The sequence below is a fragment of the Cheilinus undulatus genome, linkage group 21 (assembly GCF_018320785.1).
Source record: "Cheilinus undulatus linkage group 21, ASM1832078v1, whole genome shotgun sequence".
Classification (NCBI taxonomy): Eukaryota; Metazoa; Chordata; class Actinopteri; order Labriformes; family Labridae; genus Cheilinus; species Cheilinus undulatus.
Genome location: NC_054885.1, coordinates 32773919 through 32801908, shown reverse-complemented (window position 1 = coordinate 32801908; position 27990 = coordinate 32773919). Strand labels below are relative to the sequence as shown.

Genomic DNA, 27990 nt, shown 5'->3' with positions numbered 1-27990 from the left:
TCCCATAAAAGCTTTTTTTAAACAAAAAAGTCAAAATTGTGGACTTCCTATTTAGTTTTCAGTATGGGTCCACAAGGCTTCTTTGTACTGTAGGTTGTGACATGATACATTAGCTCAATGATTTTCATAATCCTATGTTAACCATGCTGATGGGGCGGAAATTTAAGATCTTGTTCGTGGCACCACTGAGCAATTGAGTCATGGCCATGAAGAAAATTCATAGCAATCATCTTCTTCATGTGAGATTTTTTTTCTGACAAGTTTTACTAGTGATTAAGCACTTTTAAACACTACTTCCTTGCATGGCAAAAAAAAATTGCCCTGGCCAGAGCTTTTAACATATCAAAACTACCTGTAGCCATTTGTCTGTTTTTCATCTTTCAGTAACCTGGAAAATATTTTCAGTTCATTACTGAGACAAAAATGGGATACTACATGGCAAGAAGTAAGCGAAGAAGTTGACTTGCCTGAAACATGGCATTCTTTAAGAAATATTTTATTCATAGACATATGAATGGCCAAACAAGCTAAGCAAGCTTGTTTTCGCCATTCAGATGTTCATTTTCACGTTAACTAACCCGTTTTTTAATCTAATCATGTCTCTAACTTTTCACATAACATACATCTCAAACTGCCAAGACAGTCCAACAGCCCTTCTTTTCAACTGATAAATCATGCTATATTTCATATCAAAGTGATAAATATACAGTGCTTAACAAATTTATTAGACCACCCTAACCCTAACCAAAGGAAGGTTTATGCCACAGCTGCCCTAAATTAACAGCATTGGTAATTACCAGAATCATTTTTTTATGTTTCTGCAATGGTTAATACACCGATATGTAGAAGCTCTTTAACCCAAATGTTATTTTTGATGCTAAAATATAATAATTATTGCTATCCATGAATTTTCAAATTTACTGATTTATAGAAAAACTGAAAAAATAGTAAAGCACATTAATATTTCTTGATTAAAATGTCAAATTATAGTTATTTTCTTGCATTCCTGAACAGAAAAATGAGTTTTAGTGGTTGAATGTTATGCTTGATTAATTTCTGACTTCTCAGAGAAGCCCAGTGAGCTGGCACAAATTTTGGTGAATTCAGTTTGAAATCCCTCATTCCTGTTCAAAATGGTAAAATGTGGAGAGCTCAGTGAAAATGAAAGAGTCCGCATTAAAGAACTTCATGATGCTGGATGGTCTTTGAGACAAATATGACGGGTGGTCTAATAAATTTGTTAAGCACTGTATGTCTCGGCGGTTAGCTAGTTAGCACCACTTTCGCTAAGCTAGAATATTGTCATACTGTCTCTGAAATCTACAGTTAAAGTGAAATATTTTCAAGGTACTCCTGGCATATTCCAGACTAAACAGATGAAGTGTCCTGAGTGCATCAGATAGATTCCCAAAGGACTGAAAAGATCTTTGGTTTACTCACCTCCATAACTATGGAGAAAACAAAGCGAAAAGGTGTAAAGTTGAGGCCTTGGGATGTGCCTGAGCAAATCTGAGTGGGATTCAGGCCAACAAATTAGGAATTGTGTGTGATTTCCTCTTGCAAGGGGCTAGCGTTATGCATCAAGTTGCAAAACTATGCATTCTAAAGTCAAAAGTGAACTTTAATTTATGTTTTTTTTCCTTTTCCTATTGGAAAAAATGGTTTCCATGAGAAAGTATGATAAATGAATAATGTTTATAGGTGATCATTTATTTTGTAAGACACTCTGGTAGAATATCTTATAATTGAAATTGCCTCTTTTTCTTTAAGGAGGCTTGTTTGTTTGCACTCACACATTAAGAGCGTTCAATACCATCGTGAAATGCAGTGTAACTTTCAGAGGCCTTCTTTGAGAAAATCAATAATTTTCCTATTTCATGCTGTGGAGGTTCAATTACCTAAACAAACAATAATATATCTATCTCATTCTGTTACTAACTAAGACTTCAGTGAGTGAAGCATGCAGCTGCAGCATGAATCCACGTCAAATCTGTTTCCTCTGAAAGAGACGCGTCTGATGGTGATTTGCATCGATGCACTTAGCAGCCGTCACTGTCCATGCAGCGTGTGTGTGTGCGTGCGTGCTCCGCGGTTCTCTCAGCAGTAATAGATCTACGATTGGATTAAATATGGCAGCTTGAAGTCTGGTACATCACACTTCACAGCCTCAGCCACTATCAGCTGATTACAAATTACAAAGCAGGCTCCGCATAATGACTGACGATGTCCTTGCCAGACTGGAGGATGTGCAGCAGAGCACACAAACACAGAGATCATTAGGGATGCACCAATTCATTAACATGCAATCTATCAATAACCATAAATGAGATGTCAGAGCAGTTCACAAGGCTTTACAAGACAATATCTGTGTGCAAGGAGGGCTGCTGGATCACACTGCCCCCCCTCATTGCTGTCACTCTCCACCCCCATCACCCATACGCCACACAGGCCTCTGCACAGGCAAGTTAAATGGCTTTCATGTTGAATCTTGTTTACTATGTTATTGATTACTTTGTTTCAGCTGCTGTGTCGTCCACTTTCTGCCTCTTCTACAAGTTTCTCCCACTAGGTGTTGATCTTCAATAATTATGTAGTTTTTTATATTTTTTATCAACTCTATGTGCAGGGATGAATCATCTAAAAATCGGATCCAGCATCATAATATGGTCACTTTAAAGCTGAAAATGCAAGTTTAAAGATAGTGCACTTTTAAGAGACTAAATTAACAAGTATTCATTAACTCTGTCAGTGCCATTTGTCACCATTTGTAATTCTCAGGATTACAGGAAAAAAATATAATAAAGCTAAGTGTTTAGAAGCAGCTCTGGCCAAGAAAGAGCCAATTACATTTTGGGTCTGATGTGCATCTGTTTGACCAACAAACAGCAACAGCAGGGATTGACCTTGGCAGAGGTTCGCACTCTCCAAGTGCTGTTCTAGTCGTACAATAATTTGATCTTTAAACATGAGGAAAAATACATTTAATAAAGTTTGAAATATCCCTCATTAAATTCAAAGGGAACAGCAGCAGCTTACATGCTTACATCAGTCTCATTGACTAATCAGTATTGCACTAGATAGACGGTTCCATATATCCATCCATCTTGGAAACCTCCCATACAAAGAGTTTAAGAAGGGCAGGACTTTTCCAGAAATTCTCAGAAGATGATTGGACCAACATTTTGTCACATTTATGGCCAATCTGAGCGATAAGACAAGGGTGGTAGGCATGTGCCGCTCTGCTGAGTAACCTTAGCTTGGCAGGCAGGTTACTGAAAGGTGGATAAAACTCGCACCAAGCCCGGTCAGGACTCAAGAGAAGTGCAAAAAATTGTGATAGGCTGATGGCCAGGTGATTCCAAGTATCGCCTCCCAGCTCCAACAGCCAATCATGCCTTTTTGAGTCAACACAGTGGTCCATTTTAATGTAACATCCTTCTCACTAATCCCTGCTTGCATTAATGCTGATGCTCCTGCTGCTGCTGGTAAAGCTTCACCTCCTCCACCCCAGCCTCCTCCTTTATAGCACAAGCTTGCTGGACTCACAAATTCAGATTCATGCAACTATGGATTAATTGCTTTTGTCATAAATGTATCTATCCATATGGGTTTGACTAAACCAGGGAGCATCTTCAGTGTAGTTCTTTGCTTCTCCTTCAATAAGAAAGAAATAGAGTCTAGATCTGTTAAAAAAAAACTGACACTGTTGCAACATTAGGGAATATTGCTCCACCAGTAGCCAAAGTATACACTGGCTTACTGTACAAAAAAACCATGCCTGTCTTGATAGTTTCTTTGCAGTCACATGATTATGATGACGTGAATGTCTGTTGGGATCAGGAAACTAGGGACAGCCATAAGAATGAATGGGAAAAGAGCAAAGTTAGTACTTAAAAAACCCTAAAGTGACATGTGCGCTCCTGAGGAGTCTTGTACTGAGCTAAGGGTTTAGCTGAGCCGCTTTAACACATACAAATTCCTTTTTCTTGTCATCAGCATGCTATTAATTGAAACAGTGATTTATTTATTTTATTTATATTTTATTTATTTATATCTGTGTGTACTTCACAGTCCAATGTTGAATCTACACAGTTTTTGTGGATGCTGATCCCAACTACAAACTAACTTGAGTAGTCTGTCTAGTTAGTCTGTTTTAAGGCTATATAATGTGCCACTTGTAGAACATATAAACATGTCTAAAGTGCCCTTGAAAACATGCAAAACTTAGTACCCTCTTCAGTGGTGAGAACGCGCTGTATGTGCCCTTTTTTTTCTTTTCGCCCTTGCCCTTGAAAAAGTCCGTGCACGCCACTGTTTGTCGGTATTTAATCCACATCTGAAAAGCCAAACTGTTATCAACTGGGAGCCAAACAAGCAGCTCTGAGCTGAGCCAAACAATCTGGAACTCTAAAGAGACAAATTCCTGTCGCAGCGAATAAGACTGGGCAGACAGCTGGCAGACCGGCTGCTTAATGGAAACAGTCCATCCATGAGCAGGTGGGACACACAACCCTCCTCCACCCCAGCTCCTCCTTTATTCTGCTTCTGACTGATGCCTGCTCTACTCTAGGTTTTTGCTGCTTCACTCCATGCCTTGTGCTTTTTTTTATCTGCATAGAAGGAGGCTTGATACTTTCCATGCAGGCTTGTGGAATGGTAGGAGGATCCCAGAACAGCCACAGCCACATGAACACCATTAAAAACTTATTGATAATCGCAAATAAAGAAATATCTATAGCTGCAAATCGTGTGTTTCTTGACAAGGTGGTCCTGACTGAAATGTTCTGCTTTAGGAAGATAACCTGCAGTAAAGGCCTCTTTATCTCATGTAATGGAAAGATCTATAAACAGGGTTTCTAGTCAAATCCATTCTGTAAAGAGATCAGGATTACTAAATATGGTGGCACAATATGAAGCTTTACAGATAAACATCTTTTCAGAGCTGCAGACGTCTGCCTTCAGCTACAGCATCCTTGCCTGTTAGATAAGAAGAGGAGGATTATGATAAGAGGAAAATCAATGAGGAAGATCTCAACTACATTCTTTAATCTTGTAAACAGGTTTTGCTTTAAAACTTGTGCAGGTGCCTTATCTCACAGCTGTGTATCCTGCAAATGAGAGAAGATGAATCTGGCTGTGGTGATACTCCTAAATCAAGGTACATTGATTTTACACTGTACTATGCATTACCTAAAAAAGTGATGCATGAAGACTTGAAAAAAAATTGAAAAGGCATTTTAAAAACTGTCATTTTAAAGGAAAATTCCATAGACTCTAAGCCATAAAAACAAGAGTCTCACAAATCAGGAACCCAGCTATTTCCATTGCATGGATACATTTCACTTAATGAGGGTGAAAAGCTGTTAAAGAGGCCCACCTGGTTTGTACTGTGAGCAATCCTGGAATGCTTTAAAAGCCAAGAGGGCACTTCTCAACAGCTTTTCTCCCTCAATATGTGAAATTAATCAAACAAAGCAGCAGCGTTCTGTTTGATAAATGAATCTTGTTTCACTTGAGAGCTCTGTGGCAGCAGGATCTACATATTGTGCATTTAAAGCTGCACAGATATTCCCTAGACAAGACCCTTTCACTGACCCCATTTTTTGCCCATCGTCTCTTCCCCTCAGGTATCTGACTTTCTGTCACCCACAAATGGCTAAAAAGAGAGGTGAGACTTGAAATGGAAACAGTGAGGCGTTCACTGTCACTGCCTGGGTGTTATTCTGTTTGGGCTCCCCGGTGAGACCGTATCCTTCTGCAGACAAACAAAAGGGATCCTCGGCGAGCTTGACATTTCCATTTAATTCCAGCCAGCCTGCAATGGGTTTCCTATTCATTTCAATTGACTCTTGCTCTTTACGTTGTCTCTGGGGCTGTGGAGAAGGAGGGAGAGGCCAGAGTTGAACTTCTTATTGTGCTGGAATGAGGTGGCTCTTTCAGGTAGAGGGTTATCATGATACAGAATTTAAAACTTCAGTGTGATAAAGTAAAATTAAATAATATCAATAAAGAGGGGTACAATCTGTGTAGAAAATCTTACGCCAATAAGAATAATTTAAAAAATGTCTACAATCTTTTCCCAAACACTGTCTATGTGGTCTTGACTCAGGAAGTTTGGGGGACGAAACGGCATTATGGTGGGCACCAGTGCACAAAGTAATTCATTTAATACATTTAAGGTAAAATAGTTAAAAACCCTGGTGATGATTGAATGTTTTTATGTGATTGTATTTACCACATCTCTGCACTCAACAAACCTAAGAAGGCACTTGACCAAGTTTTCGAAATGAAGAGACATCTAAAATGTGCTTTTCCAAGTTTTCCCAGTCAAAGCGCTTTTCCCAGTCAAAGTTTTGTCCAATCAAAAGGACCCCTAGAAAACTCTATCATATATTGTCTAAAGAAAGTTCCCCTTAGACATCAGTTTATCATGTTACGTCCAATAAAAAGGTTCCTAAAAGGCACTTGACATGTTTTATCTAATCAAAAGGCACTTTAAAAGACACTTTATCATGTCTTTGCAACCAAAGGGACTCCTAGAATGGACGTTGTCAAAATGTTTCAATCAAAAGGACCTCCATTATGGACTTGATTATGTTTTGTTCATTCAAAGGGACCCATAGAAAGCACTTTTTCATGTTCTGTCGAAAAAAGGACATTTTAGAAGGCATTTTAATATGTTTTTCCAGTTGAAGGGACCACTAAAATATGCTTTGTCAAATTTCCCAAATCAAAGGGCACCTGAGAAGCACTTTAACAAGTTTTGTCCAATCAAAACCCCTAGAAAACATTTTATTGTATTTTGTCTAAAGGAAGGACACCAGGGACAGCACTCTATCATGTTATGGCCACTAAGGGAGACCCATGTAAGGCACTTTACCATTTTTATCTTATCAAGGGGCACCTTAAAAGGCACTGTACTTTTGTTTCCAATCAAAGGGAGCCTTAGACATCATATTATCATGTTTTGTCCAATCAAAGGGCAACCTAAAGGCAACTTATCGTGTTTTTAATAACCAAGGGACACTTTAGAAGGCACTTTACTGTTTTTCCAATTGAAGGGGCCCCGAAAATGGGCTTTGTCAAATTTTGCCAATCAAAGGGCACCTGAAAAGGCAGTTCACCATGTAATGGCTGATCAGATGGCCTCTAGAATAGGCTTTTCAAATATTTCCAATTAAAGATACCTCCATTAAGCATTTTATAATGTTTTTTTTCTAAAGAAAGGGCACCTTAGAAGGCACTTTGATCGATCAAAGGGCCTCTTAGACATTAGTTTATGATGTTTTGTCCAATCAGTGGGCAAGCTAATAGGCACTGTTGGATGTTTTGTCCATCCAAAGGTTTCCTAGAAGACACTTTACCATGTTTTTCCAATCAAAGGGAACCCAAGAAAATATCTTGTTTTGTTCAGGCTAAATTGCCATTTTATGCTGATTGGTCCGATCATGTACTGTGGTATTGTCCAATGGAAGGGCGCCCTAAAAGGCAATTTATCAAATATTGTCCATTATAACAAGCTCCCTCGGGCACTTTATCATGTATTATTCAACTGAAGGGCACCACAGAGGGCACTTTAGTATGTTTTATCCGATCAATTGAGAACCTAAAGGCACTTTATCATATTTTGTCCAATCATAGGGGCCCTTAGTAGGTACTTTACCATATATTGTCAATTATAAAAAAGCATATAAAAGGAACTTTATTGTGTTTTCCAGTGGAAGTTCACACTAGAAGGCACTTTACCCCTTTTTTGTTCAATCAAAGGGCCTCCTTAAAGGCACTTTATAACATATTGTCCACTGCGAAAGGCACTGTAAGGCCCTTTTTATGTATAATCCAATGCAAAGGCACTTTATCATTTTTTAAATCAAAGGTCACACCAAAGGGCTTAATATGTTTTGCTCTATCAAAGGCTGTAGAAGGCACCATGTGAAGATTTGTCCACCAGATGGGCACCAGAGAGAGCACATCTCCATGTGTTTTTAACTGGAAAGGTGCCTTAAAGGGCACTTTACCATGATTAATGCACCATAGGCCACATTGGGCCCTATCATACCACGATAAACACATAAGCTTCTCACTGCAAAGCCACGTGTCAAACCTACCTTCATGCTTTTCCTTTTCTCTTTGCAGTGACAGTCTCCCGCTGAGACGAATCAGAATGACCTGCTGTGGGTTTGTTTGTCTGTCTACTTTTACTTGTGTTTGTGTTAGTGCGTATTTGCTTGAGTGACCCCTTCTGTCTATTTGTGCGAGGAGTGCTTTTGTGTCTCCGCCCCCCCCCCGCTGCTCAACTCATAAAATGGGGGTCCATTGACGTTGTGTAGCGGGAAAAGAGGAGTCACGGTGTGCTCCCCGAGGTGTGTAACGAGGCTGACTCATCCCACCAATGAAGGAGATGTGCTCAGACACGCCACACTGTGCGCTTTAACCCCCTCCAAACCTCCGGCAAAGCACGACCTCCCTGCACATCTTCAAAACAATTTAAAAAAGATATTTTGCCTGCAAGAAAAGGAAGACGGTGCAATGCAATTAAGGATTTTTTTTCTTTGTCATTAGGAAGGAATTGAGGTTTGGCTTTGCAGGCTTATCCAAAGGTTAATAAGGCTAGAAGATGAGGAGGGAAGAGAAATGAGGAAGTAGATGAAGGGTTAGAAAGAGTGGTCTGAGAGGTCACAGGGAGTTAAAAAGACAGCAGGTTATTGAGAGAGAATGGATGGGAGGATTAGACGAAAAAACAGAATGAGACAGAGAGAGGAGGAGGAGATGTAAGCAGCGAGGTGGTGGGAGGAAAGGGAAGAGAGCCGAGGGGACACAGAGAGGAGCTGAATATCAAAGCCTGCTTCAAAGGTCACATGCACTTTGTTCTTGACGAAAACCATTTCCCTTTTGTCTCCTTAAAGTGTCAGAATGGACATAGAGCATGATGTTTCCTTGAATCCCTCCTGGACATAAACCAGAAGCACATCATAGCTAGAGAGGAACCAGAATAAAAATACAAAAAATAAAAAATGCATTTATGTGACGTTTGATGCTGGTAGTCTGATGAAAACAGCAAAAAAGTGATGCCAGTAAAAGGGAAATTTTCCTGCAGCCAGCTACAAGGGGGCGACTGAGATATTTTAGCCAAACATTTCTGTGTCTGTGCTGTCTAGTGATAAATGAAAAAACTGAAGCAGGAAAATTGCACTCCTAAAACACCTGAATCCAAAAGTTTCCTTGGAAAGTGGCAGTTTTTCTCAAGAATGAAATAGTAAATATATGTCTAACATGCATTATATTTGCTAAAAATGGCCTATGGGTGGATTTCTCAAAAATGGATGAAACATAAAGACATTCCTAATGAAATTGTTTCAATCTTTCAATCTACATTTTTTTTTCTGAGTAATTTCAATAGATGTAGGGAGTTTATAAAAAACAGAATTAAAAATTACTGCAACATTTGTCCTGTAGAATGATTCCTCTGCACATATTTTGAAATTGATCATGTTGTGGGGGCCAGATGGGGAGATATGGCAGGCCTGATAAGGCCCTCGAGCCACCAGTTTTCCCTGTAAAAGGGATTTTTCCAGACACAACAACTCTTTTCCACTTGTTTTTGGCTGGAAAAGTAAGTGATACTAATAAAAAAGCTTTACCACCTCCACCCCAGCCTCTTTCATTACAGCACAAGCTTGTTGCAACCTCATATTCCAATTCATGCTGCCATGGATTCATTGCTTATGGACTCATTTCATTGTTTTCAGCATTCATTGTCATAAATGCATCTATCCAAGCTAAAGCTAATTGAGCAGAGCCTTCTCCGTCAAGTAAAACTGAATATCCATTTTGCAGTAAAATGAGCCAGACTGGAGGAAGGTTTCAGAATCTGTTTTTCATGTTGACATCCATCAATTCTATTCTGCTAATCACATGCAGAGGTCATAGTGTGGGGGGACTGGAGTCAACCCCAGCTGTCATTGTGCAAGAGGCAGGGTACATCCTGGACTGGTTACCAGCCAATCACAGGGCTGATATATAGGGAGTGAAAAACATTCACCAGTTCATCTGCAGTGCATGCCTTTTGACCTGCAGAGAACCCACACATGCATTGGGAAAACATGCAAAATCTGCACTGAGACACCCTGTCCGACTAAACCAGGAATTTTCTTGTCGAGATGCAACACGGCTAATCACCGCACCTTCATGAGGCTGTGTTTATAACAGTTAATATCACTGATAAAATCCATGTAAAAAAATGACAATCAACCAAATAATAGATGCCTACCCAGCTCTTTAAATCAGTGAGATGAAATTTTGATTGGCAGTTTCCTCTCTGATAATGTGGCTGCACACTAAAACAACTCAGCTCATCTGTTTAAGGGCTTTGCAAACAATGCTTAGAATTAAAATGGGTGCTTGAATCCTTTCCAGACATTTTTATGGGGCTTCAAATCCAAGAAATATTGAGGTGAAAGTCAGAGGAGAGCTGCAGGAGAATTAAATGCAGAGAAAATAAAGGGCAAACGGTTGGAGGAAAGGCGAGAATTCAGAAATCTTTTCCTGATTATAATTATCGAGTAGATGATGTTTTACTGCAACGTGCACAGAAATATACACCTCTAATGCAGTGTTTTTTAGCAACAGCATTTATTTTTACTGTCAGCTAGTCTAACAAAGTCAGCTCTGTCACTGCATCGCTGATTTATTACCTCAAGGCAACATCTTTTCTTTTTTGTCTTTTCTGTCCTCTCTGTTCCCCTTTTTGACTCGTCTCCCCATTACAAGCTGACAAACTCCCCCCTTCTCCTCCCCCCTTCCTGTCATTTCTCCACCTGCAGAGCAGGGAAAACCATCTCTAAAATCTTCTTTTAAGTTGCTAAATATCTACAGTTCCTCTCCTCTTTTTACTTCACACCCCTTTATCTTAGACTCCCTCCCTTTAGAGTGATAGTATCTATTAACAAGCCCCCACCCCAACACACTGGCCCTGTCGCTGGTGCAGATTGACAGATCAATAGTCCAAACTGAAAATCAATGGGGCCCATCTCTTCATTAAGTAGCGGCTGACATCTGGCCCGCGCTGTGACGCGAAACAAGGGGTTGTTAGCGCTGAACATCTGTGACCTTTCCCCCCCCTCAGGTGGGTGGATAAGTGGGAGTGGGAGGATGTGGTTTCAGACTCTCACGTGTGCTGGTCACACCGCTGATCGTCAGAAGGAACACAAGCAGGGAGATGCTTAAAGACAGAATGAAGGAAGAGTAGGGAAGAGTCTGTAGCTCCTCTTTTACACACTTGAAACATTCTCAACTCTGTCTAAGACAAGTGCACTTGTGGATCCAAACCGCCAAATTTGAATGTAGTTTTCATCATCCTCTTTGCCTGCAAACATGAAATCTGACGGTTCATTAAGAATCCATGCTCCTCAGGCTGCAATAATGGGGGTCAATATTATAGCTAGTTGTCTGCAGGTGACGCCACGTCACAGCAGTGATTTCTGCACAGAGAAGAGCTATCAAAATGCCAAAGATATGTACAGATTATGACTGTGCCAGTAAGTCAAACTGCTTACAAACAACACAGTCTTGGGCTTCTTTATGTCCCTTATTTAGTGACACATTCAGGCAAGAGTTTAAAAAGCTCACAGGGAAACCAGTGCACACATGGATTAAAAACCTCTAACGTCTGGAGCAGCAGAGTTAGACACAGTTGTCTATGGTCTGTTTTTACCAGGCAGTTTGTTGCAATGGGAAATCTTTTTCTTTTAGAGGCCTGGACTATTTAGTTTAACTCAGCAATAAGAGCTGCTTTAGTGGCTCCCAAATGGCTCCTTATTCAATACTGTTCGGCTGTTTGAATTTAAGTTAAACAATGGCATAAAGGGATAAGTTTGAAAAGCTTAGCCTTGTCTTGGAACAAAAATTAGTTTTAACAATAAAAGATGACTAAAAATCTCCTGAAGGTCCTGTTTCTGCAGAAAATTCCCCTCTGGATCGGTTTAGAGCAGACGTCTTAGCTGTGTGCCGCCCAGTCACTCAGGTGTTGGGCATCTTAAGTCAGTAAGAAATGGCGTACGTCACTGAAAGAGGAGTGGAGGAGTCATTTTTCTCCTTATTTGATGATGGACAACTTAAAGCTAAGCATGAACAAAATTTCTACTAATTTCTTGGAAATTTTCCTGTCCACAATCCACACAAATTCCCTGAAATTTATTGGGAGATTTCTATGTAAATTCTTAAACATTGTTTTTTTTTTTTTTTTTTTTAAAGGTTTTTATCGGGCATTTTTGTGCCTTTATTTGATAGAGGAGGACAGTGGATAGAGTCGGAAACAAGGACAAGAGTGGGGGAGAGACATGCGGTGAAGGGCCTCAGGCTGGGTTTGAACCCAGGCCGTCCATGTAGGGTGCGCCTTAAACCATTGATTAAACCATGAGAAAATTCCCCCAAATTAATTGAAATTACTGCAAAATCCTACCAAATTAACAATAATTTACAAAAACTTTCCTCAAAATTCCATAAAATTGATGGAAAATTCCCTAAACAGTAAAACAAATTCCCTGAAATGCCATATCGAAGATGTTAACAGGCACCACCCCTGCCCCAAAATTCACAAATACCCCAAAATTTACAGATTATTTTCCAAATAATTTTCTATGAAAAAAACAAAATACAAAGCATTTTCCCAAACATTACAAATACATTTCCACTATTGCCACTTTTTAGCACCTTTTCACCACCACTTCCACCCATTATTACCACTTTTAACCCCCTTCCATCAGTATTTCTGTCCATTATTGCCACTTTTTAACCCCCTTTCACCAATATTTCGGTCTATTTTTGTCTCTTTTTTAAACACTTTTTACCCCATTGCCATCCATTATTGCTATTTAACCCCCTTTTTACCACTATTTCAGTCCACTAATGCCGCTTTCAATCCAAATTTAACCAGTAAGCCATCATCACTTTTCTGCCCATTTCTGCTGCCTTTACTCAATTTGGATCTTCCTGCCCTTTTTTGTCACTTTTATACCATATTTTCAACCATTTGTGCCTCTTCTCAAATCAAGATCATTCTTTTCCATCAAAGTTGTCTCAGTTTCTTCCACTACACTTGGTTGCATCCTGAGGTTTGTGCGCATCATGGCTTAGCTTTAAAGTCAACATTACTTCCCTAATGGTTTAGTTCAGTGTACCCGTCCACATTGTTAACAGTACCGAAAAAGTAATTCTGTTTGAGGAAAAGGTGTCAAGGCTAAATTGTATTAAAGCATAAATACAGTAGTAAAATTATGTTGCTTTGATAAGAATGATTTTCATTTAGGAGAAATGTTAATCACAGTTTTATTTTACACTGGACCATTATTTTGCTGACCTCCATGGGCCCCTGATATGGCTGGGCCCCTGAAAGTCCTCCTCTTTCTCCCCTCTTTCGGGCAGCCTTGTGAAAGTGTTAAATAAACTCAGTATGTATGTAAAAGATGTATGCTGTCAGAGAAAAACATGTCTTTGGGGCTGAGGAAACATCAACATTTGTCAGGGTTTGGTAAATCTTTTATGAGAGCCTCAGGACTAATTTCATATTTTTTCACATTTTAATAATTGTTTAATAGAAAAGCAAAGAATTTAATTTAATCCTCTTAGTGGCTCTGGGGCCTGCTAAACTATCTTGGATTGCAGACATTTTATTACCATTAAAAGATTTGCACATTATTCAAATGCAGAGGCATCAACAGAGACCTCAAGGCCGAGCAGGTGGGATTGAAAATGTAAGCGCGCTGGTAAAAAGTCTATAAACACCATCACAGAGAAGGGATGGTGAAGAGAGGCTCAAAGCTGCAATTTATTCAGACTAACCTCACCTGAACCAACAGTGATGTCTCTCTAAACAGTTCCATTTCACAGCAAACTGTACTGAGCAGTTCACGCTTCAGGTAACACTTTATGATTCTGCTGGGCTCATATGCAGTTTTGAATGATTAATTAATGCATGTATGACTAATCAAGGACTCAGACGGTTCTTATATCATTTCAGTACATTGAAAGCTGTTTTCAGATTTATTTTAGGACTTTTGATGCTTTTATTAAAGAGATAAGACTAGTGATGGAGATTTTTATTGATCATGATACCCTTATGGATACTTCTCATCTGTCTGAGCTCAGAGGCGGTATAAGCTGAGAAGAGCTTGAGTCTTTTTTCCTTTAAGACTAAAGTTGAAGGTACCACATTTTGCTTCAAATTCATACACAATGCTGATGAGCTTTGAGATTATGTTCCCCTGCAAAAACCAATGTAGGCCTATGTTTTTGCACCAGTGATATGACTTTTTAGCGCTCTGTCACAAAATCCATGAGACTTGATAGCAGTATCAATAAGCCAACTTCATTTCCTCTCTGGTTCTGAACAACAGAACTTTTACAGGTTTCAATTTCCATTCCTGGACAGGATACCAGTCAAAGTCAGAAACAGGGAGGCTGCATAGATGGGGTGCCACCTATTATGCAGTCTCCATTTGCAAACATATATGATACTAAACTGGTCGTTCTGAAGAGCTCAGTGACTTCAAGTGTGGTACTGTGATGGATGCTACCCTTGTAAAAAGATGATTCATGATATTCATCACCTGTAAGCGATTTTATTAGAAAGTGGAAGCATTTAGGAACAACAGCAACTTAGCCACGAAACGGAAGACCACACAAAATCCCAGACAGGGTCAGCGACTGCTAAGGTGCATTATGCGTAAAAGTCAACGTTCTGTGGATTCCAATGTTGAAAAGTTCTGAAGTTCCACTGGCATTAATGTAAGCACAAACAATGTACAGTGGGAGCTTCATGAATGGGTTTCCATGGCCAAAGAGCTGCGTGCAAGCCTCAGATCACCAAGTCTAATGCCAAGCCAGATGATGCCAGACTGACTGTGGAGTTAAGAATTATGCTTCTGTTTGGCAGACAGGTGGAGCAGTCTGAGTTTGGCGATTGCCGGGAGAACATCTCCTGTCTGTCTGCATTGTTCCAACTGTGAAGCTTTGTGGAAGAGGGATAATGGTATGGGGCTGTTTTTCAGGGTTTGGGCTTGGTCTCTTATCTACAGTAAAGGCCGGTCTTAATGCTTAATACCAAGACATTTTGGACAATGCTATGCTTCCAACTCTGTGGCGACAGATTGAGGTTTGACTGGCCTGCACAGAGCCCTGACCTCATTGAGCACCTTTGCGATGAAATGCAATAGAGACTGAGAGCCAGGCCTTCTCATCCAACATGAGTGCCTGACCTCATAAATGCTCTACAGAGTGAATGGACACAAATTCACACAAAAGCACAAGCTTTCCAAAAAGAGTGGGGGCTGTTGTAGCTGCAGAAGGAGGGCCAACTCCATATTAAAGACCATATATTTGAATACAATATCATTCCAGTCCCTGTTGGTGTTGTCCATATACCTCTTAGGCCATCTGCATCAAGCTATTTTTTTAAAGTTATACAGACTGCCTCATGTAAGTTAAAGGCCTATAGCATCCTATGAGGTTTTGCCTGGGGCTTTATGCTTCAAGGGGCCGTCTAAAATTATTTCCAGTCATTAAGACATGTATTTTGATGTAAATAAGTGTCTGAGAGTGAACACAGACGCATCAAAATAGAGTTTCATGGTCCAGAAAGGACCTTGGAAGGACCCATGGCCTTAAAATGTCTTCAAATCAAGCAAATTATGGCATTCTTATAGAAAGTGAAACAATGCTTTGATGGATGTTTGGAATAGTGCAGTAAAAATTGCATGCAACAAATGAACAGAAATAGCACTTTTGGAAAATCACTGTTAAATCAGTAGCAATCATTAATAATAAGTTGTATTATTTCTGTAGTTATGACAAGTCTGTAGGCTAATATTGCAATCATTTATGCATGGCTTATGTCTTTAGTAGACATGCATTACCTCATAATGATCTCTTTATTACCTCTGCCAAGGAGGTTATGTGATCGGGTGGGTTTGTTTGTTTGTTTGTTAGTTTGTTTGTTAGCAACATAACTCAAAAAGTTGTGGACGGATTTTGATGAAATTTTCAGGAAATGTCAGAAATGGCATAAGGAAGAACTGATTACATGTTGGGACTTATCCAGATCACCATCTGGATTCAGGAATTTTTTTAAGGATTCTGTACTATTGGGAGATAGGGCTAATGGTGGAGGTCTGCGCTCTTACCACTTTACACCAGGAGATGGCAGACATGAGTATCTTCAATCCCTGCAGCATTTTGGTGTGTTTCTATTCAAAGTTTTGGAGTTTATAAAGTTTGAAAGACGCACGCTCAGTCAAGGAGACAAGTCGGAGTGTAACAGAGAGAAAGACAGCGAATTGTAGTGAGAATACTCACAATGCTGGGAGGAATAGAGGAATATTCACCCTCTGCCATGACTTCCAGTCGTCCAGTGAGACCATGGGTGAGACTGTCAGTGCATCTGTTGGCACCAGCAGGCAATGCTTTCATCATGACGGTCCACTCATAGCACAGCCAATACCTCGCCTCACCATCTTTCCACTCCACTGGGGAGAGAGTAATCGGCGAATGCCGTGGTGGGGGGCACATGGGGACGGATCCAGGAAATTTTATAAAGGTTTCTTCACTATTGGGAGATTGGGCTGATAAGCAGGTCTGCACTGTCTGGGTGGTTTTCTAGTTAAGCATGCATAAATGCTCATGAGTGCAGTTTTGTTGTAAACTATTACTGCACTTTGAAACAATAAGAGCAGGCCTCACACCACAGCATGTCATAGTGACCAGAACCTTCACTGCACTGTTTGTTATTCCTGCTCACGTCTGTTTGTGTCCTGAGCAGTGTGTTGGAGTGAGAAGAAAGAAAGAGAACAGAGGGAGAGAACGAGTTAGCGATTAATTAAAAATGTGGCAATTCGTTTCGGCTCCTTCGTCTGCGGCTCCCCCACTCCTGGCTCAAAGGGTGCTACTTCACCGACTCTGCTGTTATTAATCTCTTTCTCTATTACTGCAAGGATTTCTCTCTTAAGTGCATTCCACCTCTTCTTCTCTTTCATCTTCCTCACGCCCTTGCCTTCTACAAACTCCCTCTCTGTTTACCTGTTCATCCCAAGCTGTTGGTTCATTATTTCCCAGGTCAACTTGCAATCATTTCCCACCACTTGACCTGCGTAATCCCATCTCTCATCACCTTCCTTTATCTTCTTCTCCCCTCCTCTTGATTTGACCCCCTTCTCTCTTAGCTTTCCCTGCCTGCAGCTTTTAAGGTCAATGTAGGTGAGAAAGGCACGGACGTGATGACGACTCCGTGCAGTCCTGGTGCTGTTAACTAACAAAACAGCGGCTGGTAATTGAGGTAACACCCTCTGATCCATCTGGAAGCATTGTGTACGTGTCTACTACTCACACACGCTCATGAAACATTCATGATTCAGCGTGAGCCCAACGAGCTGTGTCATAATGATTGAATAAGTTGAACTCAGGCTGCTGCAAAGAATCAGCTGGCTGCTCTCGACTCTGCCATTAATTCAGACAACTATTGTAGGATTGCATTACACTCGCAGGTTATTGTTGCTCACTGATTAAACAAACAGCCTCAATCACATTTGTAAAGACAACTCAGCAAGCAGAGTTGAATAAAAACTTGAAATGGCAGCACAAAGAATTGCTTGTGCAGGACTAGATTTGCTGTCCAGGATAATCAATTAAGTGAGACACTACGGACAGATTTCTTCTTTTACTGATACTGCAAATCTTATCAGCTGCAGCTGAGGTAAACAGTTTTTTTTTTAAACATGGCAGTGCAGAGTTGTTTGAACCAGAACAGCTTGGGTTGTGCTCCCAAGGAAAGAGGTAAAAATTAGGACGTTTTGTGGTCAAATAAAACCAAGCAGATTTTTTCCTTCTCTTTAAACCTCTGTAAAATATTTGACCTTAAAACAGGCACTGACTAGCAAAGTAAAACCCTATTTCTAACCCTATGTTACCACATAATAAATGACTGATAGATCTGGTTTTATGAGCCATGCATATATGATAGTCAGAGCCCAAAGCAGGCCACTGATGCACCAGTATCTTAATAAAGGGACTAGAAGCCAAACTAGACACACACATTCAAAGTAATATAAAGGAAATAAACAATCCTCATGTTTCTCTCAAGCTTTCAAAACAAAATGAGCCAACAAATTAGCAATTAATTCAAATGACTATTTCAATCTAGACCTAAGGGGGCGGTGGGTTAAGAAGGAGGGCTGTGGTGGTTGGTTTAACTCTTCTTTAATGTGATAGGAACTTGCTTTAATAAATACATTGTAGATTGCAGAGCTAGTTTAATGTATGTAGATCAAACAGATGCGTGAAATTCTGCCCTTTTGAACTCAAAATCTAATCAGTTTACCCTTAATTACAAATGGAGGTTTACACTAAATTTTACCAAAATTCCTCCATGCATTCTTGAAATATTGCACTCAAAAGATTTGGAAAATAATGACCTTTGACACCCCAAATGTATTTAGTCATCCTTGAGTCATAGTAAACGTTTGTCCAAAATTTGGGGAAAATCTCACATTGATTCTGAGATATCCTTATCATGAGCAAGGGGTGAACATGAGGCGCAATGACGTTGACCTATGACCTCCAAATCCAGCAAGTTCTTCCTTGAGTCAGAGTGGACATATTTGCAAAGTTTCAGGATAATCCTGTCAAATATTTTTGAGAAATACCACTCACAAGCACGGGATGAACATGAAATTGAATGACCTCCAAACTCAGATTGGTTCATTCTTGAGTCAGAGTGGACATTTTTGCAAAGTTTGAAGATAATTCCTTTGATTATTACTTAAATATTGCATTCAAAAACAAGTTTAAAGATGAAGCACAATGACTCTGACCATTTACCTCAAACCTCTAAATTTAGTTTTGTTCATCCTGAGTGCTCATTTTTGTGCATATTTTAAGGAACATTTCCTAAAACTTTGCCAATATACCACTCACAAGCAAGGAATGAGCAGAACATCTAATGACCTCCAAAATCTGAAAGTTCATTCTTGAATCAGAGTGGACATTTGTGCAAGGTTTGAAGGTAATTCCTCTAAGTATTTCTGATATTTCACTCAATAGCAAGTGTGGAAATGAGGCACAATAACTTGGACCTATGATCTACTGTTTCTTTTAAGTTTGTCTTTGAGTAAGAGTCAACATTTGTGCAAAATTTGATGGAAATTTCACAAATCTTTCTAGAAATGTTGCTTGCAAACTCAAGGGGGTTTACACAACGCTAAATGACCATTGCCTTTGACCTTATCACCCCCAAATTACAATCCTTGAGTCAGAATTGACGTTTGTGCCAAGTGTGAAGATAATCTCCTAAGACGTTTTTGAGATATACCACTCACAATAAAGGGATGAACATGAGGTCTAATGACCTCCAAATTGAATTAGTTCATCTTTGAGTCAGAGTGGACATTTGTGCAAAATTCAAAGAAATTCCCTTGTAAAACATTTTTGAGAAATACCGCTCCAAGCAAGGGATGCAAATGAGGTCTAATGACCGCCAAACTACAATTAGTTAATCCTTGAATCAGAGCGGATATTTGTGCAAAGTTTTAAGAGAATTCCTTCTAGTATTCCTGATATATTGCATTTAAAAGCAAGTGTCGATGAGGCACAATGACATTACCTTTTAACTGCACCCTCTAAATTCTCATCAGTTAATTCTTATGTCTTATGACATTTGTGTAGTGTTTAAAGAAAATCTCATAAATCCTTCTAGAGATATTGCTTTCAAAAGCGAGGATTACATGTGGCCAAACAGCCTTGAATTTTGACCTATAACCTCCAAATTCCCTATCACTACATCCTTAAGTCAGAGTGGACATTCTCAAAGTCTGATAAAAATCCCTCCAAGAGTTTTAGAGATATTGCATTCACAAGCAATGAATAAGGGCGGGGTCAAATGACCTTAACCTTTGACCTATGATCTCCAAAATCTAACAAGTTGATAATCGAGTGGAAATTTAGGCAAATCTCTCAGTCTTTTTCTGAGATATCTCATTCATATACATAGGGTGAGCATGAGGCCCACTGACTGTGACGTTTGACCTATCACCTCCAAGTTCTTATAAGTTAATCATTGAGTCAGAATGGACATTTGTGCAGGATTTGAAGAAAACTCATGAAACATCCCTGAGATATTGCATTCAGTTGTTAATAACAAACGTGAGCTCTAATGACCTTTACCTTTGACCTATGATCTCTAAATTCAAATCAGTTCTTCGCTGAGTCAGATTGGACATTTGTGCAAAGTTTGAAGGAAATCCCTGATTTCTCTGAGATAAAAACGACCTGAATGGACGTACATATGGGCAACCCAAAAAGATGACACCCCCTACCCTATCCTAGCACTGAGGCAGTAAAATGAATCTATTTCTAACTTAACATTAAAGACACCTCATGAGTGAAATTTTGATTCAAAGCTCCTTTGAGGAACTTTAGATTTTTGTCTAAAACAGAGGAAATTAATCTCCAGCTTTGTTGTAAAGAGATCCCTATAACTGGAGCTTAAACCAAAGAAAGCCTGGTTGTGTTGAGCCTAACTTCAAGGTATATCCTCTGGGCAATATCATGCAGTGCTCCTTTATTTCTAGTGCACATATTGCTTTATATGCTTCATTCATACATGAGTAAACACCTCTGATTATCTAGAGGAATTTTCACCTGGATCATTGTGATCAGGCATCAACAAGTCCCCTCTTCCACTCTTCCATTTGACCTCCACAGTTTATGCTTCTCTCTCTCTCTGACACACACTCATAAAACACACATCACACACCACTTTGCCTCCCTGTGTGAGACGAGGTCAGCGCTCATAGATCACGCAGTGGGACGAGGCTGACAGTGACTGTGAATGGACTCACCGGTCGATGGTAAAGACACAACAAGGAAGCGTCATTTATTCATTCAGGTCGTTGATGTAACTCACACTCATCCAGCAGGTCAGCCTTGAGTCATCGCTTAAACAGTCATAGGCGACAAACAAGGGCTGCCAAACCATTGCTTTTTTCATTCACAATTAATCTCTGAGTTACAATGGTTGGTCACTGTCAACTGCATTTTAATAATACATTTAAATCCAAATCAACAATCTGAAGCAATTCTTCCTAGTGTCACTTACCTGGGAATAGATAAATTCAAATAGATGCATTATAATGTTGTCTTTTAGATTTATTTTACAAACTGCTGCACTCCTACAACACTGTGTGGTCTAAAACCTTGAATTTTGCATTAGTTCTCAGTCTGAGTTCTGGGCCTGAATGGGGGGCTAAGCTCTCAGGGAGGGTGCAAGGCTTTTTCTACTCTAAAGTTGCCAACATTATTTTTTTATTAGACTACCTAAGTTTTGAAACCAACTAATTGGGTTGTCTATTCAAATGTCTTGTGCTAGGAAAAAGTGTTATCATGCCTTTTCTGTTGGGATGTTACCAGCTAATTTTAAAATTGATATACATTTTTGACAGAGATTTATGAATAATTCTTTGTGTTGGTTCTGAAGGGGCTTGGCATTTGTAAGATACAAGTAATAGGGGCTTTTAGGACAAAGGGCTGAAAACCCTGGATGAAGAAGCAAGCTCCAAAGTCCTTGTCCTGTGAAACACAGTTTTTAGTGCTTTTATACATTATGAAATATGCAGGAGTGCATGTACAAAATGACTCACTGATGTCCAGTGATCCTCGGTTATTGTGACAGCATTTTTGGTTTTCAGGAGTTCCAGTTGGCTTGCCTTATCTGTGGAGACTGCCCTTTCTTATGATTTTACTTTGCGATTTGTACTGCATCATATTAAAAGGAATATTTTGGTATTTTTGGAGTTGGGTTGTATGAGATACTTGGTGAAAGTAGTGCCATTAGAGATTTTAGCAACTGTTGCCCCTTCAAACAGGACATGCTTGGGGAAGCTAGGCCATATAGCACCACAGACGGGTACAGCGCCGCTGCATAGTTTAGCGATTTTTAGGTAAATGGGCTACAAAACAATGCTATAAGCCATATTTAAATTTTTTAGGGTTTTCTTTATCACTGAAAAAGCCTTTGTGTTTGGCACTATTTTGCTTTAGTGTAGACTGGTTAGCTTACCTTGTGGTGTAGGTGTGAAAACTGTGAGCCCATGTCCACAAGCGCTACTGTTGTCATGAGTGGAACTTCTTTGAAACAGTTCTGATTGAAGATAGTGGCTCACAAATTTCTGCAGCCTGCATCACTCCCCTTCCAGAGTTCCCTGCCTTACTGAACACTGAGAAACTGACCCCATCCAGAAGAGCTGAATGGAAATTTGTCATTCAAGTAAGTTTATGGCTGTCGCTTTATATGTTAGCCTTCTATAAGCACTGTTACACTTGTTAAAGCAGATAGCTGAGTTGAAATAATTAGTTTGAACTTGATTTGGTGTCGTTCTCTGTGACGAAGCCCGTAGATGCAAACAGCTGCTGTGATATGCTGTGACGGAAGAACACATAGCAGATAGCAAAAGCTAGCATTACAAAATAGTGCCAAACACATAGGCTTTCTGGATGAAAAGCAAACACTTCTAAACACCTCAGTTTTAGTCATCACAGGTCTATTTTTGTTAGTCTTAGTCTAGTTTTCATCATGGAAAAAAGGCTGTCCAAGAACATTTTTAGTCATAGTTTTAGTCGATGAAATTAACACTGCTTCCAGGATGAAAACTGACTTTTATTTTGAAAGAAAATAAGACACCTCTGGTAGATTAATAGCTGTGAAATTAGATAAAATAAAAAAGGGAAGTTGTAATGGGTGAGAAAAACTAAAAGGAACATCAAATAATTTGATAACTTTTGACTTGTCCACTAAGCTGTCCAGGAGATTTTTAAAGTAAATTAAGACACTCATAACTGTAAAGGCAACAACGCCATGGTGACTAGTACCCAGCTGTTTGGTGCATCTTCTCTTTTATTTCCTATCTATCTTTGCCTGTCCTATGAAGAGTGCAAAGAACCATTTAACTGATCAGTGGCTTTCATTATTGATAAAGCAAGTGTGTATATAACAGTATCATCAGCATGCATTTGGTAGCCGACTGCAGGACATATTTTAGGTCTCAATGTATGCTGATGATACAGTTACATACAAACCAGCTCAATCAGCAAGGAAAACTAGTGGTAAATGCTACTGTGTGTTCATGTTAAATAAATGTTAAATAGAATAAATTAACACTGATTTTTTCCCAAAACATGCAAGAATTTTAGGTTAATTAGGACTGTCAGGACTAATGCAGTCGCACAAGTCCAAGGTCCACTATCATTCTGTTAATTTTTCTAATTGAATTAATCTCATGCTTTATTGTCCATTTCTGCACACGTTGGTAAAGCCGTGAAAGCGTCTCCCTGCAGCCACAGTGATGTAAAAGAAATCCACTACTGCTCCTTAATGTCTCATTTCACTTTAAAGAGTCACAGACAACTGAGGACGTTGAAGTCATCTGCACTCTGTGATACCAGACATTTCACTATTCCTTATCTATTTTTAATCTATGTAAAGTAAATTTTCTGTGACTGAGTAAATGGCATAATTCTATATGTAACTGAATTTTTTTTTTCAAAATAAAAGCATGATCAACACTGTAAGACAGAAATGAAACAGAGACTTTTCAATGCAAAATGATGAAATTTACAAATGCAACCAATGAGGCTTTAAAAAGATTGATTCTGATATTAATTGTGATGTAAAAAATCTGATTGACAGCCTTAGTGATAGTATTTAAGATTTTCTGGATGCAAAGTTGCCTTTTTTCTAACTTATTTACCACATGTTGAAGCCACTTCAAACAGACAATTGCACACAAAGCACACATGCACAAAAGACCGCCACAAGGTCAGAATGACAAATCAACAGTGTGAGTGACATTCAGGAGCAGCTGTGTGTGACACGCTCACTCAAACAGACCATACATTTACACAACTGATCAACATGCAAAGTATGACTCCCACAACATACCAGAGCAGATTTTAATCTATAATTGTTCAAATTAACACAGAACAAGTAAGGCACACAGTCAGGAAACGTACGAGTCTCTTACCCGGCAGGCCGAGACAGAGCAGGACGCTGTAGTAAATGACCGGCAGTGGTCCAAGGGGGCATCCCTGGGTAACCTCAGAGGGATGCTGCCCTGGGCTCCAGGAGCTCCCATTAGGGGGAAAAACAGGGAAGATGTGACTGTGCTCCATGGTCTGGTCCTCTTCCTCAGCTGAGCTCAGAGTCAAGAAACCTGCAGAGCAAAACGCACGGTCGCTGGTTTGGGAGAGAGGGTGCTCTGTCCTTGGGTGCCAATCAGCATGAGTGTGCGTGAGACAGCAAGGTTGAGTGTGTGAGAATAGAGGGAGGAAGAGAAGGAGGAGGGAGACAAGGGAGAGATGCCAGAGATGATATGTGTTAGTAGGTGATGGAAAAAAAAAAAAGGAAAAGGAAGGAGGCGAGAGGAGCGGAGAGAAGGAGGCGTGGAGAGGTGAGTGTGAAGGTAAGAAGTGGAGAGGATGGGGAGGATGCTGCCTGAGAGTGTGAGTGAGGGGGAATGAGAGCCAGTCTAGAGCGCAGCAAGAGGAGGAGGAGAGAGGGAGGAGAGAGGAAGGTAGAAGGAGAGCAAGGGCAAGCACTGGAGAGCAGAAAGTGAGAGAGAGGGACCAATAGACTGAAGGTGGAGAGATGCTGAGGAGGGGGAAATAGGGGCAGCACATTCCTGCAAGTAGTTTGTCTGCAGTTTTGTAGACTAAAACTATGGCAAATAATGTGTCAACCGTATTTTGTATAAGAGAAAGTAGAAAAAAATTAACCTGACACACCAGATAGTCTCTTTTATAAGATATACTTCACATTTATCTGGGAAACCTCCTGTGCAAAGTGTTTGAGAAGGGACTTGTCAAAAAATTCTGTCCATCACATTCATTACAGGCCAATCAGAGCAACAAGACAAAATGGGTAAACACAGCTGTGTCAGTACGCACATGTTGCTAACTTAATGAGCTAGGAGATGGCAAAGAGATCTGCATTAAGATGTGGGACTATTTGTGGCACATTTCATTTGACGACACATTACAGACTAAACAACATGTCATAAAAGAGAGTAAAGGTCAGAGGTCTAACCTGGGATTAAATTTTGTGTATACCCGTTTTAGAAGTAGTTACATGAACAGTAGCCTGCTTTGGATTTGTAAGCTTTAGCTTTAGCTAGCATAGCTATGCTAGGTTTATAGGTAACGCTACTACATAAGCCAATCTAGCTAAGTTTGCCTTCTCAATGCACGCAAACATAGCTTAAGCTACATTAGCTATGTGGCTACATTAGCTCTGTAGTTCCAGATAATGTGAATATGTAGCTGCTTTGTGAGCTTAGCTTCAGCAAGGTTAGCTAAGTAGCTGTATGAGCTACATAGCCCCATTAACTATAGCCAAGTTAGCTATGGTAATGTGTACTATGGCAAACTTAGCTTAAGCTTACTGAGCAACGTTGATAACATGGATACGTAGCTAACATAGCTGCTTTGTGAGCTTAGCGTCAGCTACATTAGCTACATTGTTACATTAGCTATATAGTTCCCTTATTTATAGCCAAGTTAGCTTTTGCATTGTGAGCTATAGCAAAGATAGCTAAAGCTTAGGTAGCAATGTAGATAACGTACCTACATAGCTTACGTAGCTGCTTTGTGAGCTTAGCTTTAGCTATTTTAGATTTATATCTCAGTTATCTATAGCTTAGTTAGCTATGGCAATATAAACTTTAGCAAACATAGTAATAGAAAGCTTAGCTACGCAGATAAAATAGATATGTTGCTGCTTTTTTGAGCGTATCTATAGCTAAGTTAGCTGTGGCAATGTGAGCTTTTGCAAACATAGCTTAAGCTAACTTAGCTACACAGATAGCAAACAGACATAGCTTAAATAGCTGTTTAGTGAGCTAGGCTTTAGCTATGCTAGCTACATATCTTGCGCAGCTAATGAGGCTATGGAGCTATGCTGGCTGCGTTAGATTGTTTTCCTGGTGGACCAGCATTTTTCCTGTAAGACGATTGTTTACTTGGCTTTATTAAATGTTTTGTGATCAGGTCATTCAGGTCAGGTTTTTAACTTTTAGCTTTTGGTATTCTATTTTCCATAACCCTAAATAGAATTTAAATCTGAGAGTATTTCAAAAGTATTTCTGTTCTGGGATATATACGGTGTCTCAGATGATCGATCTGTGCGAGTGGCCATCAGAGATAAATGAGCTACAGCCCAGTATTTAAAGAAGAAAGATAGCCTAAATACCACAACATATTCTCCTCTGTACATTCTCAGACTTTGATAATCTTTTGAGGGCCAGATAGGAGGCTGTGGGGGCCTGATGTGGCCCCCAAGCAATCAGTTGAAGATCACTTCTATAAAGGGTAAACTGATGGATATTTTATCCTTAAGACTTAGACTAAAATTAAAAATAGCTGTCAAAATGAACACTGCCTGCAAGCGCTGAGAGGCAATAAAACTGATGACAAGACGTCATAAGACAATTGAAGAAGAAGGATAAAGTGTGTTTGCCCTTGAGATTTCCTCAGTGTGTCTGCTAATTCTGCAAATTCACGAGTGGATATTCAACAACTGTACACTAATCTGCAAATGAGTGCACATGCACACGAATCCTAACATGAATCCCCCTGTTATTTGCATATCCTAAACACTGCATACAGGATAAATACATGTGATTGGACACGTGTTGGTGTAGGTGTGCGTGAGTGGGAGTGGGGGTTGGGACTCAATCTAATTTGCCATGCAGTGCGAACTGTGAATCTGCAGCTAAAATGTGTTAATGAGCTCAAGGCTGACACTGACAAACAGATTCCTTCTTAAGAAAAACACCAGTCTGCAGCTGACAGTCTTTTTTATAGGTTAATCTGACAGTTTTAATAGAATACATCCTTTACATTTGCATGAAAACTGCTATTTCTTTCTCTATGAATATACTGGAATGTAGAGATCATTCCTACAGCAAGTATAACTCATGCAAAAGAGCAGAAATCTAATTACTAGACTTTTCTTCCATATGATGTTTATTCCTTGCCCATTTTTAGCCCCAGCGCATGCCTTTATCAGCCCAATGAAAGCAATGCCGCTTTAAACCCTCTGGGGAAAACAGACACATAATAACACGGAGGAGCTCTGGGACCTGTAAATTAATTTACTCCTGCTTATCAGTCAGAAAAAAAATAATGAAAGAGTCTAAAGTAATGCATGAGAGTTGCTTGTTCAGTTTGCAGGGGTCAAAAAACCCAGTATTCAGCTTTCAATGATCCGGTGATGAGAGGCTAGGAAGAGCATTTGGTAAAACCTGTCTGAAATACCTCATATATTTCAGTGTCATTTTATCATAAGATGCATTTTAAATCATACTTCTGCTTCTTAGCATTCAGATGTAAAGAACTCTGACATGCAAATTGTTTTTTAGACACAGAAATGTTCAGATCTGATAAAATGGTAAATGCACTTGAGCTTGTATAGCGCCTACCCTTTCACTCCACATTCACACACTAATGACAGAGGTTGTTTTGGATTATTGGCCATCATTGTAGCTAATCCAATTAAAACCCATCCATGCCCATTTACATGCCACTGACGAAACAGCGGGAGCAAATTGGGGTTAAGTGTCCTGCCCAAGGACACAATGTTCATTACAACTAGCTAACCCCTTTCAACTTCTGGCCAATCTACACTCAGGGACTTCCCACTAAACAGAATACAATGAGATCTGACCATGCCACATATTAAATTTGACACATCTCTATAGTCGGAAAAATATGAAACTAGAGCTGCAAGCAGCACTGCAGGGCTCTTGACCCTGACACCCCCAATTGTATCAACATCACCATGTAGCACTCAGTGTAGCTTGGGTCTTTGTAACCCATGCAATGTGTTGTAGCACAGAAGAAAGGTCCTGGAGATCCTCTCAGGACTATCATTTAATGTAAAATAATGAGTGCATT

The 27990-nt window shown here is 39.7% G+C and overlaps 1 protein-coding gene across 1 annotated transcript in view; it reads right to left on the bottom strand.

Annotated features, from left to right (window-relative positions):
- Positions 1 to 24210, bottom strand: part of gpr139 (G protein-coupled receptor 139) — a 30382-nt gene extending 6172 nt beyond the window's left edge. Inside the window, exon 1 of the mRNA XM_041778453.1 lies at positions 24063 to 24210. Coding sequence (XP_041634387.1) covers positions 24063 to 24210 — 148 coding nt within the window. The remainder of the gene's footprint in view (positions 1 to 24062) is intronic.
- Between the last annotated feature and the right edge of the window lie 3780 nt (positions 24211 to 27990).